The 18,852-nt window shown below is 51.5% G+C and overlaps 1 protein-coding gene across 1 annotated transcript; it reads left to right on the top strand.

Moving 5' to 3' along the window:
- Nucleotides 1-896: 896 nt before the first annotated feature.
- Nucleotides 897-18,306, top strand: PI4K2B (phosphatidylinositol 4-kinase type 2 beta). The gene is made up of 10 exons (XM_078607467.1): nt 897-1,311; nt 2,720-2,972; nt 4,276-4,476; nt 5,535-5,666; nt 6,904-7,057; nt 8,624-8,691; nt 9,313-9,403; nt 12,198-12,331; nt 12,619-12,678; nt 13,571-18,306. The coding sequence occupies exons 1-10, from the start codon at nt 1,019-1,021 to the stop codon at nt 13,757-13,759; spliced, it is 1,575 nt and encodes a 524-aa protein (XP_078463593.1). The 5' UTR covers nt 897-1,018; the 3' UTR covers nt 13,760-18,306.
- The last annotated feature ends 546 nt before the right edge of the window (nt 18,307-18,852 follow it).

Raw genomic sequence — 18,852 nt, 5'->3', positions numbered from 1 at the left:
CTAGGTGCACGTTGAAGCCACGTGAAGTGTCGAGGCTCTCTGGCAGGCCACGGGACAGATCCAGGTGTTATGGGTTAACTGAGACGACTGGCAGATGCACCCACTGTGCCAACTCACTGCGTTTTATCCACCCGGCGTTCCGCTCGTTGCGAGCGTCGCTCCTCTGCCCTTTGTTGTTGTTGGAGGGCGACTGCCTCTTAACTGCTCAGCAGCTTCCTTCACGAGAGGCCTCCTCAATACTGGCCGATCTTGACACCGCTATCATCGGCAAGTTCACTCAGCTCCACGTGCTCCTGTACCGGCATCAGTCCATCTCTTTTCTCTCCCATCCCGTGCCCGTTTAGTCCGCTCTATCCGGCCGAACAGAAGCTGCTTGGGCATGCGGTAGCTGGACATGCGGGCTACGTGGGCCAACCAATGCAGCCTCCCCTGCTGGAGGAGCTCAACGATTATGGGGACTGTGTCCCAAATCTTTCAGGATCCGTGAATTCTTCACCCACCAGATCTATAGCCAACGAACGCCATTCGCCACTCCGTGACGGCGACGTCATCGCTGCGCCTGTGCCAAGCCAGGTGCACTTTGAGCCACTCTATGACCCACTAACCTCGCATGACATAATGACGCACTGAAACACGTCGGCTTAGGCTGTTGATAAATCACAATGTCGTAATAGGACGCTCTGGCGCGCAGATCATTCGCGTGGAAACTACGTCATCACGCACCGCTTTAATCTCTCCTCCATTGCAAAAACACATTCGAGACATCGGCACGCACGCCAGACCGCACGGTGCACGCCGTGACGTCACCCTCAACATGAGGCTCTGTGACGTCACCACTAACGCCACGTGCGCCACGACGCCCTCGCACATTCCTTTCCAACTCGAGGTGACATGACGTCATTTCTCAGCCCCGCCCTCCCAACAGGAAGCCACCGCCTCTGCACCCCTCTCACCATAACCACCCGACCAAGTTGCCGTGTCCACAGTTCGATTCCCTGCTCCCCCCCTGCCCCAAGCCATGATGATGAAGGCTCTGAGAGACCACGAAGACGACGACGGCGATGAGGAGGATGAGGTGTTCGCCGCCGCAGTCGCCGGGTCCACCGCCGCCGCCGCCTCCGGCCCCGCCGCGGTCCCGGGCCGCTCGACCCCGCGACCCGCCAGCCTCGCCTTCTCCCGGGTCGGGTTCGAGCCCCAGGCCGGGCCTGGCGCCGCCGTGAGGGTACCGGAGTCTCCCCCGGGATCTCCCGGCCGCGACGGCGAGAAGGAGCCGCTCCTGGCCGCTTCGTCCGCGGGGGACCTAAGGGGACGGTGGGTGCACCTAGTCTGGCACGAGTGTGGCGGTGACGTCATTGTGTGTGTGTGTGTGTGCCTTCGCCTTTAGAGGGTGTGGGGTGTGTGAGTGTCTATGGGTGCACCAAACCTGGCACGAGTGTGGTGGTGACGTCAATGTGTGTGTGGTGTTGGCCACCATAGGTGCTCGCGAGAGCACTTGCTCCAACAGTCTTAATGCTGTACGTGATGTCTTTGTGTATGAGTGTCAAAAGGTGGACCTAGCCTGGTATAAGTGTGGCGGTGACGTCACTGTGTGTGTGTGTATATACTGTACAGTATACGTGTCCGTGATCGTGTATGCATGGTGTGTATGCGTGTCTGTGAGTGAACCTAGCCTGGCACGGCCGCTGCTGGTGGGAACGTCACCGCGAAGTGTGTCTCGGTTGTGTGTGTGTCTGTATCAGCGTCTGGGTACACCTAGCCTGGCACAAGCGCGGTGGTGGTGCCTGAGCATGTGTACACGTGGTCATTTTTTGTTAACGCAGTCGCTGAGCAAAGGCTCACAGTCCCAAAGCGTCAAACGGCCAGTAAACAGGCAGCCCTATCAAAGATGAAACCGATAAAGAGGGGAACAGTAGTAACCATGGCAGTAGTAGTGATAGAAAAGTTAAGTGGTTGAGTGGATGGGTGCGTGAATGGGTGGGCAAGTGAGTGGATAAGTGTGTGTATTAGTCGGCGAGTGAGTGAATGGGTGAGTGTGCGACTGAGTGAGTGGTTAAATGAATGAGTGGGCGAGTGAAGTGAATGGGTGATTGGGCGAGTGATTGAGTGAGTGTGTGCATGAATGAGTGGGTGAGTGAGAGTGTTGTTGTGACCTGCAGTGCGGTGTTGCTGATGGTTGAGAACACGTTGTGGGGGATGAGACGAAACAGTGTCTGGTAGACCAAGTCTTCAACACGGGTGGAGGAATCCAGTGTGAGAATCCGATGAGCTATAAAGCTCTTTTTCACAGATGTCCTTTAGGGGCGGGTCACAACGTTACAAAAATAAACAATACAAAAACACAATAGGAGTGCAAAGTATAGGAAAGGTAAACTAATCACTAAAATAATATACAAATTAAACTGAACTATTTTATTTTACCAGTTGAAGCCCACTGAGCTTTTAGCTTCTTTTTCTGAAGCGACCTGGCCACAAATGATAGCTCAACAAAGTGGCTTATCATGTGGAAATGTATAGCAGCCAAATAATCTTAATAATCTAAATGCATTTTTCTAAATGTGGAAGGAAAAACTGGAGGTCCCAGTGAAAAAATCCACATGACCACTCCAAATATACAACAGGCATGAGGGTTGGGATTGAACCCGTGACCTCCTGGTCTTGCGGGGTCCTGTGGAGGTGCTCCCAAAGCGTGCTTGCTCACGTCGGTGCCTCCATCCGGCAGGGACGGTCAGCTGTGCCCTACAAGTCCCTATCACCACCACCACCACTACCTCCACCAGCACCACCACCACCGGCGCGACTCCCCCTCGTCTCCGCACACTGCCGCCGCCCCCGACTCTTTGAACGCGTTCCCGCGCGACCAGCAGTTCTCGGAAGTGGTGTGCAGCGTGGAGCGCGCCATGGAGGCCGGCGTGGAGCCGCAGAGGATCTCGCAGGGCTCCAGCGGCAGCTACTTTGTGCGAGATCTGTCAGGGGTGAGAGGTCGCGGGGCAGGGGTTTGGGACACTACTGAAGATCCCACGTATAGCCTCCACAGACTATTGGGGGCAAGTGCTGCTAACGACCCTCTTATGAAGACCGCCCACTGCCAGCACCACACCTAGCCACCTTTCTCTCTGGAGTGGTGATGTTTACACATTGCACCAGTTAATCATTTGAGGCTGGGTTGATCTAGGGGAGGCCCAGGACCAGTTAAAATATTTGCCACTGTTATTGGTTATGAGTGGGAATCGAATTCGCATCGCCAGGTTTGCAGCGCAGCGTACTAACTGCTACACTACCGCCCACCACATATACATATCATACGCACACCTATACAAGACAAAGTTCCCCTGTTTTGCCTTTATAGACTCTTGCGGGCAAGTGCTGTTAATGAGCCTCTTATAAAGGCTGTTCACTGCACACGAGGGAGTGGGTGATCAGCACCATGCCCGGCCGCCTTTCTCTCCCCATTGGCGATGTTTATACTTTACATCGCATCAGGTAATCATTTGAGATGGAGTTGGCCTAAGGGAGGCTCAGGACTGGTTCAAATATTCGTCACTGGTGTTGGCCGCGAGCGGAAATCGAACTCTCGTTGCCGAGTTTGTAGTGCAGTGCACTACCTGCTGCACCACCGTTCCCCACATATACATACACACACCTACACACATCTACACACAAACACGAACATACATACACATGTATGGCACACAGAGACACACACATGTACACATGGACCCACATAAAGACACACACACACACTACCACATCCCTCCACCACAGCGCCCCGCTCCCCCAGGAATCGAATTTGGGTTGCCTGGTTTTCAACGCAGATCGTTAACCACTGTGCTACCATTCCCCTCAGACTCCCCTGAGGAGTTGCAGAACAGATGTCAACAGAAACACACACATATCATTCACTTGATTTTACTCTTGCTTACTCAAAAAAGTCTAAAAATTCTTCAGGAGGGTCCTGCCAAGTTTTTCTTACAGTAGTGGGGCGAGGTTGCTTCTTTGTATAACCTGTTTTGAGTATCTTGCGGGTATTTTTTGATCATTGGGGATGTTTTGGTCCAATACCAACGACGTTGTACATCTTTTTTTTACTATGGGAGGAAACTGGAGAAACTGGAGAACAGATGGGGGGAGAGAGGAGAGAGAACATACACAAACTCCATGTAGATAGACACCCGAGCCAGGAATCAATCCCTGGTTCCTTGTTGTTGCGGGGCGCGAATGTCACCACCCGGCCCCCATTGGGGATTGTTGTCTCTGCACGTGCGACACCGTGCGCAGAAGTCCGTGGGGGTGTTCAAGCCCAAGTCTGAGGAGCCGTATGGGCAGCTCAACCCCAAGTGGACCAAATGGTTGCAGAAGCTGTGCTGCCCCTGCTGCTTCGGCCGGGACTGCCTGGTGCTCAACCAGGGCTACCTGTCCGAGGCTGGCGCCAGCCTCGTCGACTCCACGCTCGGCCTCAACATCGTGCCCAAGACCAAGGTGCGGAGATACACGGCACATAGTGGCGAGGGGGGAGCCGGGGGGTGGACACGGTGGTGGGGTGAGGGGGGGAGACGTTGACTGGGGGACACGCACATGAACACCCAAAGATCCCCCGTATAGCCTCAACAGGCTGTAGAGGCAAGTGTTGATAGCAAGCAGCACCTAATGAAGGCTGGCATGGCACACGAGGGGGTAGGCGGCCAACACCACAGCCGGTCGCCCATGTCTTCCCAATGGTGATGTTTACACATTGCACCAGGTACTCATTTTAGGCTGAGTCGACCTAGGGAAGGCCCAGGACCGGTTCTGATAATAGTCACCGGTGTTGGCCATGAGCAGGAATCGAACTCTGGTCACCGGGTTCATATGCAGCATGCTCACTGCTACACTACTGCTCTCCACACGGATACACACACAGGGACAGACATGGATACATTGTGGAGAGACGGGGGGACAAACACGGAGACATGGAGATGGGAGAAGTGGTAGAGAAGGAGGTTCCGTGTCTCCTGTGCAGCAGCTGCAGGATCTGGCGGAGTGGAAATGAGTTGGTAGCGGTGAGGTAAGGTGGTGGTGGGGGGGGGTGTTGATGGTGGTGGCGGTAGTATCAACGACTTGGGCTATGATTTCATCTTTATCTTGGTGGAAAACACGAAGGTGAGCAAATAGGTTTAATAAAGGGACAAATGGGAACAGGGGGAGACGCAGGGTGATGGAGGAGGGATGGGGGATCGAGAGGAGATGGATCGAGGACTTGGTTGTGGTGGTGGGATATGTAGGTGGTATGGCTGGAGAGTGAGGCATTTCACTACAGTTGTGATTGTGGTGGTGGCGTGTGCAGGTGGTTTGGCTAGCAAACGAGGCGTTTCACTACAGTTGTGGTGGTTATGGTGGTGGTAGTTGCGGTGATTGGTAGTGGTGGCGTGTGCAGGTATTGTGGCTAGCGAGCGAGTTGTTTCATTTCGGTTGTTGTGGTTGTTGTGATGGTGGTGGGTGCAGGTGGTGTGGCTACCATGCGAGGCGTTTTACTACGGTTTGTGGTATTTGTTGTGCAGGTGGTGTGGCTAGCGAGTGAGGCATTTCACTATGGAGCCATCGACCGCGCCAAGTCACGTGGCAAGAAGCTTGCGCTGGAACGAGTGCCGGAGATTGGACGCAGATTCCACAGAATCGGCCTTCCGCCTAAGGTATGTGCGTGTCGCCACCTTGTAGTGGTGAATTACGTCATTATGTGTGTGTGTGTAGGGAGTGGTAGTGTAGCGGTTATCGCACTGCGCTACGAACCTGGCCTCCACTGGGTAGACTCGGCCTCAAATGAATACCTGGTGTGTTTGTGTAAAACATTGCCACTCGGGAGACAAAGGTGGCCGGGCTTTTTTGCTGGCCACCCACCCCCTCGTGTGCCTTGCCGGCCTGTATAGGTGCTCGATAATAGTACTTGCCCCAACTGTCTTTTAAGGTTATAGGGGGGATCTTTGTCTTTGTTTCACGATTTTGTGGGCAGCGGTGGCTCAGTGGTTAGTGCACTGTGCTACAAACCCAGTGACGTGAGTTCGATGTTCACGATCAGTGGAAAATATTTGAACCGATCCTGCGCCTCCCCTCAGTCAACTCAATCTTAAATAACTACCTGGCGCGCTGCATAAAATCAGCAGAGGGGATACAAAGGCGGCCGGGTGTAGTGTTGTCCACCCACCCCCTCGTGTGCCATGTTGGCTTTCATAGGTGCTCGCTGAATAGCACTTGTGGCAACAGTCTTTTAAAGGCTACACGGGGGATCTTTAACTTTGTGATTTTGTATTCGAGTGTGAAATTTGCATGCGAGTGTAAAAGTGCGTGTGTATGTGTGTGCAGTGGGGAGCAGTAGAGTAGCGGTTAACACACTGTGCTACGATCCTGGTGACCCGAGTTTCCCGCTGATGGCCAACACCAGTGGTGAATGTTTGAACTGGCTCTGAGCCTTCCCTAGGTCGATTCGGCCATCGGCGAGTGCGTGGTACGGTGTGAATACATCAGCACTGGAGAGATAAAGGTGTCGTTCTGTCTACCCACCCCTGCTTGTGCCATACTCGCGAACAGCACTTGCTTCAACGGTCTGTTCAGTCTATATGGGAGATCTGTGTCTTTGTGTGTATCTGCGTACGTGAATGGGGAGCGGTAGCGTAGGGGTTAGCGCACTGCATCGGGAACCCAGCGATCCGAGTTCGATTCCCGCTCATGGCCAACACCAGTGACGATTATCTGAACCAGTTCTGGGGCTCCCCTAGGTCGACTCAGCCTCAATTGAGAAACTGGTGTGGTGTATAAACAGCCGCTGGGGATACAAAGGTGTTCCTACCTTCATAGGTGCTACTCGCTACCAGCACTTGCCCCAACAGTCTGTTAAGGCAATAGGGGGGGGGGGGTCTTTGTCTGTGTGAGTAGGTAGGCTCTCTGCAGCTGTTCGTGGAGGGCTATAAAGATGCCGAGGATTGGCTGCGACGCTTCGAGGTGGAGCCCCTGCCAGAGAACACCAACAAGCAGCTGCAGCTTGAGTTTGAGAAGCTTGTGTGCCTCGACTATATCATCCGCAACACCGGTGCGGTCGCCACCATCGCACTTATACCGACACGTAGCGGTGGCACACAGCGGGGACCCACAGCGGTGGCACACAGCGGTGACACACAGCGGGGACACAGCGGTAACACAGAGGTCACACGCAGCACTCGCACAGACACGCAGTCGTGGCACACAGTGGGGACACATAGCGGTGACACATAGCGGTGACACATAGCGGTCACACATAGCGGTGACACATAACGGTAACACAGCGGTCACACAGCACTCGCACTGACATGCAGCGGTAGCACACAGCAGTGACGCACAACACTCATGTGGACACAACAGTGACACAGTATTGACAGACATGACTCATACGGACACACAACAATGACATATAGTCGTGACACAACTCTTGCATAGACACACAGCAATGACACCTAGCGGTGACACACGTGTAACAGACAACACTCATAGGGACACATCAGTGACACACAGGAGTGGCACACAATCCTCACACGGACACAGCAGTGACACGTTATTATTTATTGTTATTGTACTTAATTCTAGATTTGAAGCTTTCGTGACTGCAATGATTCATATTCTCAGGTTTTTTCGGTAAAGTCACGTAGGTAAAAACATTAAAATTAATGAAAGTAAAATAAAACAAAACAAAATAAAATTCACGACGTTTCGGAGGCAACACAAGTCTCCGTCATCAGGTGGGACCATCACAGCCGAATTAGCTGCATCAAGTGAAGCAATGATTCAAGATGTAATCCCTTATAAGCAAGTTGAAGGGAGGTGGAGAGGGGGGGGAGAGCTTATCAGGCTGTGGTAGCCAGTAATCTCTTCATTGTTCTTTGATCACCGCTCGCCACGTTTCCATTCATTGTGTTGAGCACTACGTGATGTCTTTGATCACCGCTCGCCCTCCGTCCCGGCGCGTCTCCATTCATTGTGTTGAGCACTGCGTGCAGTCTTTGATCGCCGCTCGCCCTCCGTCCCGACACGTCTCCATTCATTGTGTTGAGCACTGCGTGCAGTCTTTGATCACCGCTCCTCCTCCCTCCCGATACGTTTCCATTCATTGGCTACCACAGCCTGATAAGCTCTCCCCCCCCTCTCCACCTCCCTTCAACTTGCTTATAAGGGATTACATCTTGAATCATTGCTTCACTTGATGCAGCTAATTCGGCTGTGACGGTCCCACCTGATGACGGAGACTTGTGTTGCCTCCGAAACGTCGTGAATTTTATTTTGTTTTGTTTTATTTTACTTTCATTAATTTTAATGTTTTTACCTACGTGACTTTACCGAAAAAACCTGAGAATATGTTATTGTACTTGTTTATCCAGCAAAGCATCACGGAGTCTCATGACTCTTTTTCTGAGGGGTCCTGCCAGGTTTTTTCAGTAGACCGTGATGATGCTGCAGTGTTGTACTCTAATCCGAATTGAGTAATTTAACACTGATATTGCAGCAAGACATGACACTGACATAACACTGACACACAGTATGGACATGAACCCATAGCCGCTAACACTGACCCGTTACAATTCTCGTTGTGATGGTGTGAAATGGTGGCTGCGGCTGGCGGTGTCAGACCGTGGCAATGACAACTGGCTCATTAAGTATGAACCTCGCAAGGAGACGGACAAGGACAAGGAGCAGGTGAGCGAGTCACGCGCACGAGGGGAGTCTCCCTGTCTGTGTGTGCGTGCGTGTGTGTACTCGTGTGGGGAGCGGTAGTCAAGCGGTTAGCGCATTGCGCTTCGAACCTGGGGGCACAAGTTCGATTCCTGCTTACAGCCAACATTGGTGTGGATTATCTGAACAGGTTCTGGGCCTCCCTTACGTAGACCACCCACCCCCTCATATCATGCTGGCCTTCATAGTTCCTCACTAACAGCACTTGCCCGAACAGTCTGTTCAGGCTATACGGGCGCTCTTTGCCTTGTGTGTTTATGGTAGTGGAGCGGCTAGTGCGCTGTGCTTCGAACCTGGCGACCCGAGTTCGATTCCTGCTCACGGCAGAACATCAGTGACGATTTTCTGAACCAGTCCCGAGCCTCCCCTAGGTCTTCTCAGCCTGCAATTAATACTTGGGTGCAGTGTGTAAACATCACCACTGGGGAGACAAAGGCGACCGGGAGTGGTGCTGGCCACCCACCCACCCCCTCATGTGCTGTGCCAACCTTCATAGGTACTGCTCGTTAACAGCACTTTCCCCAATGGTCTGTTAAGGCTATACGGGGGGATCTTTGTCTTGTACCCGTGCGTGCGGCCACACAGGAGGCTGTGGAGCGGGAGCCGGCCGTGAGAATCGCGGCGATTGACAACGGCCTTGCGTTTCCCTTCAAGCACCCGGACTCGTGGCGAGCGTGTGAGTGTCTCCCTTGGCTCTCCCGTCTACCTCACCTAGCTCTCTCTCTGCTCCTATCTCATGTCCCAGCTCCACGCAGTAGGGGAGCAACACTTTCCCATCCACCCAGCCTGCCACACAAGAGTAATGTTCGTCACATGAGCTGTAATTACGTCGTTATATAATTTATTTTTATTTTTTACCTACGTGACTTTACCGAAAAAACCAAAGAAGAGCGAGATGTTATGTTTAGACAATGGGTCTCAATGTGAGTCACTGGTGACTGAGCTGAGACCGTAACCTCACTACACTTGAGATTCCAGTTTAATGACAAGCCGGTCTCTGTGGGTTTCAATGTGTTTCTGTGGCTCTCTATGCGAGTCCATTGGTCTCTTTATGTGAGTGGTTGGTGACCAGGCTGAGGCCATCAACTCGCTACACTTGAATCCGGTTGAAGCCTAGACGAGATCCCAGGATCTCAGCAGTGCCGGCTCAACGCTCTGACCTCTGTGCCACCCGGCCCCCCGCTTGCGTGCCGGGTTTTGGAATGCATATTTGCGTGTGTGTGTATGTGGAGGTCATGGTGGAGCAGTTGTGTAGCGGTTGGCGCACTGCGCTAGGGCTGAACGATTTTGGGAAAATATCTAATTGCGATTTTGTTGACCGATATTGCGATTTGATTTGCGATTTTATTTTTTGAAGTCAAGCTTCAGTTCAATATTCACTGTGTACTAGATTTTAAACGTGATGGAGCATTTCCACATGAAACCATCAAAATATGAACTGCTCTATATATTCTAATGCCAGTGGAGTGGATTTAACTGAGTCGCAGATGTACTTCTTGGAGGCAACACATATTTATTTACACCAACACATTAACACAAAGGGGTTACTGCCCAATCTTGATTTGAAGCTTTCGTGACTGCAGGAATCCATACTCTTTGGTTCTTTCAGTAAAGTCACGTAGGTAGAAAAATTAAATAAAAAATTATATATTACGACGTTTCGATCATAACACAAGCGGTCGTCCTCAGGCAGAGAAAATAATCCAGCAGTGGAACTGCTGAACCAGCAAGAGAGCTGTTACAACAAGAGGTTAAATATGTGGCGAAGGGCAAGCAGGCCGGGTCTGAGCTGGAAAGGAATTCCATCCCCGGACGCAAGCACGTCAGTTGTATTAATGGGGGAGATGAGGGAGAGAGAGATTAGGTAAAGAGATGAGCATGAAATGAGCTTCCGTCGCAGCATAAGAGTATCGTCTCCGCATATGCTCACAACAGCAGTGTCGCACAGCCAAAACCATCGATACATCGAGGCTAAGGGAGCAGAGGTGGCCATGTTAGTGAGACCCCAGCTCGTTAATGCAGAGGCACCTAACAGGGCAATGCAACTCAGAGAGTCGGAGATAGCAGCCAAACGGCAGGGAAGATTGGAAGCACCACAGCAAGTTACGACTTTGCTTGGTTAAAATTTCTTCATGAAAACATTCGCGACCACTTGTGATAAGGGAGAACCCATACAGGTACCTTCATTTTGTTTGTAGAATGTACCAATCCAGATGAAGTAAGTGTTGGTAAGGCAGTGCCTCACCAAAGTTGGTACATCAGGATTTAGTCCCTGTTGGACCAAGTCTTCAATGATTGCTATGGTGTCAGGTACAGGTACCTTGATGAACAGAGAGACTACATCGAAGCTGACAAGCAAATCATCTGGAGACTGAAAAGTCCTTTATTAGAGAAACCAAGTGAGCTGAATTAAGTACTGCTGAGGTGGTCTTGCCCGTGAATAGAAGCAGGGTCTCAGACAGAAATCGGGCCAATTTGTACGTAGGTGAGTTGATGGTAGAAACGATAGGACGGAGTGGAGTACCTTCTTTATGGATTTTTGGAAGACCATAAAATCTGGGTGGTCTAGCAGCCGAAGGGTATAGAGAGAGCTGCTTGGTCAGTTTGATTAGAGAAGTCAAATTAGTGATGATATTGTTGGTTTTTGTAGCCAGGCGGTTGGTAGGATCTTTGTTGATTTTAGTATAACTGCCATCATTAAGAATGTCCTGGATTTTGTTGTTGTATGTGGTTTATCCATGATGACCGTGGTATTGCCCTTGTCGGCTGAAAGGATGACAATGTCATCTCTCTTTTTCAATTGAGCGCATTCAGAGCGCTCGTCCCTGCTGGGTTACTGCCCCTTTACCAGATAACCTATGGTGGTGTACCACCAGGCTAACTACGCTAGTTACTGGGAGTAGCTACAATGGACAGGACCCTGGCTTGGTTCCTCGTCCACGTGTTGGTGACTTAGATGCACGCCGCTTCCTGTGAGTGGCTGGCTGATGTGCCATCCGTTGTAGAAGTGCCAAGGGTCATCCAGAGGCTGAGACCAGGAAAAGCGCCCGGCAGAGATGACCTCTCAAGTGAATTGCGGAGGGTGGCGTTTGTTTGCACGATACACCGACTCTGGCACAAGCACAGTGGTGATGTCACCGCCACTTCGTGGAGGACGACAGTTGTTGTAAACGTGTATTTTTGTGTGCGTGTGTATATGCTCCTGTATTTGTGTGTACACGTGTTTATATACACGTGTTTTTGTGTATATATAAATAAATACGTGTATTTGTGTACGTGTGTGTACACGTGTGTAATACAGATGTATAAGTACACGCGTGTATTTGTGTGTTCACGTGTATTATACAGATTTTTGTGCGCCTGGCCTGGCACCGGTGCCGTGGTGACATCACCGTCACTTCGTGGTGAATGGCGGGTATTGGTATTATACAGATGTATAAGTACACGTGTGTGTACACGTGTATGTGTAGATCCGTTCTACTGGGCGTGGCTGCCCCAGGCCAAGGTTCCCTTCTCTCAGGACACGTGTGACCTCGTGCTGCCAAAGATCTCCGACATGAACTTTGTGCAGGACCTGGTGGAGGATCTCTACGAGCTGTTCAAGGCACGCACCTCCCAGCGGTGGCACAATGACACTGACACGATAACACTGACAGTGACACGATAACACTGACAGTGACACGATAACAGACAGTGACACAGACACAGTGACACTGGCACAGTGACACTGACACAGTGACACAGTGAGACTGACACGATAACAATAACACACAGTAACACTGACATAGTGACACTAACACGATAACACACAAGGGGCTGTAATTTATAATAATTACGACGATGCTGTGATAATTAATCATGTTTGTGTGTGCGTGCTGCTCGGTGCTGTAGGAAGACAAAGGATTCGACCGAACAATTTTTGAGAAGCAGATGTCGGTGATGAGAGGACAGGTGAGGGCGGACTGCCAAACTTACGCGCACATTGCAGCAACATCGGCTGCCGCTCGCCACTTGGTGGTGGTGATGTCATCACAGACGGCGATTTGTGCCAGGCTAGGTGCACGTTGAGGCTATCGTGTGAAGGGTGGAAGGTTCACTGGCAGGCGGTCACAGGGCAGACTCGGGTGTGTTATGGGTTGAATGACTGAGATGACTGTAAGATGCACCACTTGCGCTTCCCACTGTGCCAACTTGCGGCATTTTAGCTGCCCGGCGCTCCGCTTAGTGTGGATGCTCTACACCCTCACTTGTTGCTGGAGGGTGACTGCTTACAGTTTTCCAGCAGCATCCTTCACGAGCCTCCACAGAGGCTGATTTAATCACCGCTGGTGTACTGGTAATTGCCAAGTCTCCATCAGCTTGAACATCTTTCTGTACCGCATCAGTCCATCTCTTCTGTAATCCGTTCTGCATCCGTTTAGCCCCCTCTATCCAGCCAAACAGAAGCTGATTCTTACCTCTATAAAAATCCCCTGTGTAGCCTGAACAGACTGTAGGGGCAAGTGCTGGTAACGAGCACCTATGAAGGCCAGATTGGCGCACAAAGGGGTGGTGGTAGGGCCAGAACCACTCTTGGCTGCCGCTATCTCTTCAGTGCTCATGTTTTACACTGCACACGGGTCCTCATTTAAGACTGAATCGACATAGGGGGTGCCCAGGACCAGTTCAGATATTCGCCGGGTTCATAGTGCAACGTGCCAACCGCTACGCCACACACGCACACACACACGCACACACACACACTCATGCGCGCACACACAAACACTCATACGCTCACACCATCTCTCCTCAACCATGACTCCCCTCTTCCACGTTGTCCCCGCGTCCCCCTTGCTGTCGCCAGATCCTGAACCTGACGCAGGCTCTGCGCGACGGACGCTCCCCGCTGCAGCTGGTGGGGATGCCGTGCGTGCTCATCGAGCGCAGTGCCGGTAGCGCCGGGGGTGGCACGGGGGGCTCGCGCATCCGCACACTCAGCGACGCCTTCACACAGACCTTCAACAGCCGCAAGCCGTTCTTCTCGTCGTGGTGATGTGCCGCACGACCGTTAATGGCGTGACACCACGGGGAGTGGTGACCTTACGGGGAGTGATGCCGTGGGAGTGTGATTCCACGGGGAATGTGTGATGCCATGGGATGGTGTGGAGCCCACGCGGGAGTGTGTGATGCCATGGAGTGTGTGATGCCATGGGAGGATGTGACGCCATGGGGAGTGATTCCATGGGAGGGTGTGATGCCATAGGGAGTGTTATTTAACGGGGAACGTATTTGGGAGAGGGTGACTGGTGGTGGCATCTGTCCTCCAGCGGTGAGATGGCTTCGTCTGGGATCGTTCGGCCATCACTAGTGGAATGATTACATTATTTGGCTTCACCTGAAATGAATTCAGCGATCCCAGACCGCAACCATGAAGCGAAACGGCTTTAATCTGAGAACGGGGTCGTTCAGCGATTTACAGGCAAGATCGTGAAAGTGATATCGAATAATCCAAAGCAATCACCGGAGAGAAGTCGTTTGGCAAAGTCACTTTATCAGTAACCAGTTCGGTCCTGCGATCACGAGGCAAGGTAGTTTTGGCGATGTCTTTACCTTAAATGCATCTGCCGAGCCATTACTGGAACAGTCGCAAGGACGGTCATTTGCTCGTCACTGGAGCACAGTTAATGTGCAACATCAAGGTCATCCCACACCAGGTCGCCATGCGCCGCGGGAAGGAATGTCGTTGGCGGAGGGAGCTCCTCGTTAAGGCGTGCCCGCCCAGCCGGCATGCACGGGGGGCGGCCGGTAGCAACTCGGCACTCAGCCGGCACGCGCGCGCTCTGCACGAGCCCTGCAATTCACCAATTAGCGCGCGCGCTTATAAGCGCTTAAAAGCACCAACTCATTTATCTTCTCGTTTTTTATTTGTACAAATTTCTGATCAAAAGTGTGTTATTTTTCGTTATTATTGTGGTATGTTGCCGTATTATATTAGATGTAGCAGGTCGCCAGATGTTTTGCTTTTTCTTGTTTTGGCCATTGGTAATGCCACTGTGGAGTAGTTAAGTTGAGGTTGGCATTAAGTCTAGGGACATGTGCTAAAGGTAGACCAATGCTAAGCCGAATTAGGACCAATTATACCTGCAATTAGTCAACTCTCGATTATCCTGGGAAATGAGGGGGGAGGGGCGGGCCCGGATAAAACGACAACATGGATAATGCACCACGTACGTAGTAGATTAGGCTACAACCCCCTAATAGACGTTTGCCTTTGTGTAGCGAGGGTGAAGACGCAGAGTGCGTTGTCTATTGTCATTGCTTCTCAAAGGAACCGGTTTACTTACAGACGTGCTCGTGGTCACGCAGGCACCAAGTCACTGGCCCTTCGACGAGTAAGGAGAGGATAACTGACAGAACGGGCTCGTACAAAGACATTCATTTTGAAGCACGGATAATTAAGAGCTGACCACACGTGGTTCACAACGGACCTGATGTGTGACGCGAGGACCAATTGTTATCGCCGTATGCGGGTCAGGCCAGCAGCAATTTCCTCCCAGCGACTGGATGAATTGTCGCAGTATTTAGGATCTTCAATTCGGGGAATTGATTATTTAATTTTTCCTCTGTCCGTAACTATTAGTTTGTTCTGTCCGGAAACATTTGCCCCCCTCCGTCGCATTGATTGAGTTCCATTTCTTTCCATCGGTCTAAAATGCGGCGTAAACCATTGGGGCGAAATAACTTTTCAGAGCCCGATGGGTGGGTCGCGTGTGGTGGGGTAAATGTGGAAACTCTCGCCTCTTCAAACATTGTCTGGCCAACGTCACGGAGGAGGCCGCATACCGGGGGCTCTCTAGAGCTTTTTCAAGTGAAGGCGCTTTCGCCAGCAGTGGTGTGGGCAGGCAATTTCAGGCCTGCGTTTTGACATATTTTACATTTATTTAGCCTGGGTGAGGGCCCGTTGAGAGTCGTCGCCATCCCTATCATTAGCCACGATTAATAATAAACTGCTTAGTTGCAGGTGCCCCCACCAATCCTCTGCCATTTTTCAGTTTTGCGATGCAACAATCCGTCTTGCTGCCTTGCTGCAAGTTTGTTTCTTCCCTCCGTCTCCGTGGTGGTGGACGTTAGCGCTTGGGCCTGTTCCCTCCTTTGGCTGCTGCTCGGTCATTAAGACTCGACCCCCGGCCTTCATTCCTGCCCAATTCCACTTTACTTTTCTGTCACCATGGCGTCATTAACTTGCGGTGGGGTGGGCCTTGCCTGGCTTAAAAAACCGCAGCAGGTTGCGACGGCAACCCAGTGGCATCGGTGAGCGGCGCTGCGCCGTGCTGATGAATATGGGACGGCGAAACCAATGGCGAAGCCATGTCGTATTCTAAAGAAAATATTCTTAAAGCCAGTATACAAGAGCACTGTACCTGAGGTGCGGCTTAGATTTACACAGACGCCTCTGTAATTATTGTTTTTTTTTACCGGCGGGAGTCCTGTGAAAGCAGCCCAGCTGCAACCAACAATCCTGTGTGATGCGTGTGACGTGTGTAAGCGCGCGCACACACCGGTGGCTTAGCTGTTGAGTGCGTAGGCAGTGCAACTGCACCGGGGCCCGGGCGCCGGGCTCCGAAGAGGATGGGGGGTGGAGGGGGGATTGGACAAAAGTGTGCCAGCGTCATGGTTCAAAATTAATCCAGACTTTTTTTAAGTGATTAGAAAATTACTTAATAGGGTAAAACCACATAGCTGCATCGCCCCTCCTACTCTGGCAGACGAATGCTGACTTAGCAGGTCGGTGCTGTGCACACTACCACGTCGAGACAGCTGCCACTAGGGGCGGGGGGAGGGGGTCCTCTTGGCTATATTGCAGCAAGGCGTTGGAATGTTTGAGATGAGCTGTGATGCAAGACACTAAGTTGCTGTGAAGCGGTGTGCCACTAAACACACAAAACACGTGCCCTTGCACCAGGGTCCATGCCCTTGCACCAGGGTCCTTGCCAACAACATGGCACCACTGGATGTTATTACTCTGGTGGTGGAAGTACTTGTTGGGGTGGGGTGACTTTAATATCGACGGGAAGAGGAGAGGGTGACTCAGGTCTCTTTGGGATTGCCGTATACGTTTACGTGGGTGGGGAGCGGTAGTGTTGCGGTGAGCTCACTGCGCTACGAATCCAGCGACCCGGGTTCGATTCTCGCTCACGGCTGGTCATGGGCCTCCCCTAGGTCGACTCAGCCTCAAATGAGTACCTCTTGCGGTGTGTAAAAACATCGCCACTGGGAAGACAAAGGATCTTTATCTTTGGGGGGGGGGGGAAGTCGCCGTTCACATAACGATGCCAAAGTGTTCAGTTTGTCACGACTAGTGCCTGCCGTTTCCAGCCGAGAGTCTGGGTGAGAAAAACCGGGACGAGAGGAGTTGTTGGGTTTCAAGTCCCACCCCGTGGTGAAACTTCACTGACGGCTGTGGGTTGGGTGGACGGGAACAATTGATGCCCTGGACCCCGTCAGTCACTCATTGCTGTGTTTCCTTTGAAGTTAGGGCTCATTTTCTCTCTGGATTGGTCGCTGGTAAATTGGAGCATTGTGCACGCGAATAGTAGTAGTAGCCATAGCGAGAGGCTTTGATCGATGTGGTGTTCCATGTGCAAATATATAATTTGGGGCAGACCCAGCTGAAATTAAGCCCTGCGTTGTCGTAAGCAAACTGACGTGCACATGTTACGTTTTTTTAGGAAAGTTTAACCCAGTTACGTAATCGTCGGCAGGAACCCGTTTCCACACAAATGAGAGCCAACCAACGTTTCTCAATCAGCCGGGGGGCGTCTTGAAGAGATTCGCATGGCTGCAAATTGTATGCAGATAACGCATGGGTTCCAATTGTGCTTGTGACAGTCTCTTTAGTTCACCATTGGTCGAGCCCCGTCCACTGCTGGATGAACGCATTCTAAAGCTTTCACCATTTCTCATGCTCCCGCGATGGAATTATTTATCGAGCTCCGAGCGAGCCGGTTTCATCCGCGGCGAACGAACTCGAGAGGAACGGACCGCTTCCCATATTTTGGCTGCCACTCCGTCCTTAGTCTCGACCGCCGGCCCTGCACTGAGAACACCGATTTAATTGCAAGGTTACATCTATCGGCTAAACTACTTGCGGTGGGAACAAAGCCAGTGACTGCACGAAACAAAGGGCATCATTGTAGAGCAAATTTAAGTTCTTAACTTAATTCGGCCCGACTGAACGGTGGGCGTTATTAATTCACATTCGAGGACTGTCACGCGGCAAGTCCACTATTAATCAGTGGTGAGAAGTGCCACTCAAAGGCGAGGCTCTCCGCCCTTGTCGACCCTGGTTCGCACCCCGTATAGGGTTGTTGGGCTATGAATCTTAAGACCCCCCCCCCCCCCCACAAGGGTCATATGTTCCATGTGTGTCAGTGTGCGGGCACATGCGTGTGTATCTGCACAGGTGCATATTGGGGCGTGCACGAATGTTTACACGAGAGTGTGGTGGAGTGATTGTTCAGATGTCAAAAATATTAATATTTGCCATGAGATGACTTGTGGGTTCCTATTTGCCAATGAAATAAAGGCGCATTGAAATAATCCTGCTGGTCCCTCGTACAACTACCGGATTATAAGACGCAGCCCAATAAAGTTCTACAAATGTCTCGCATGACTACCGGATTATTAGACGCACCTCTTATAATTTATTTTAAAATACAGCGGGGGAAAGAGCGTGGACATTGAGAACACGCAGTCCGACACAAGTCGAAGCGTGTTGACTCTTCCGGAAGATTCTACTCTGCGTTCCAAGACCAATCTACGACTTCCAGAAGATTTGAATAAAACAAGACCGTTCTGTGCTACTTTCGGAAGACCCCTCCCAACTCAACCCAAGTTGCAGCTCCACACAACACAAGTCAACACCCAACCCCCGAGCATCGAACACAGCCCTCCAACATTCAACACATCTAGAAACCACCACAACACCCAACCCGGCAACATCCAGCACAACACCCTACATCCAACAAAACGCATAGCACATCCAACACAACACCCAATCCAACATCCAGCACAACACCCCAACACAACACCCTACATCCAACAAAACGCATAGCACATCCAACACAACACCCAATCCAACATCCA

This window comes from Lampetra planeri, chromosome 27 (assembly GCF_965212315.1).
Source record: "Lampetra planeri chromosome 27, kcLamPlan1.2.h2, whole genome shotgun sequence".
NCBI classification, from domain to species: Eukaryota; Metazoa; Chordata; class Hyperoartia; order Petromyzontiformes; family Petromyzontidae; genus Lampetra; species Lampetra planeri.
The sequence above is the reverse complement of the archived record's forward strand: the minus strand, read 5'-3'. Positions and strand labels throughout refer to the sequence as shown.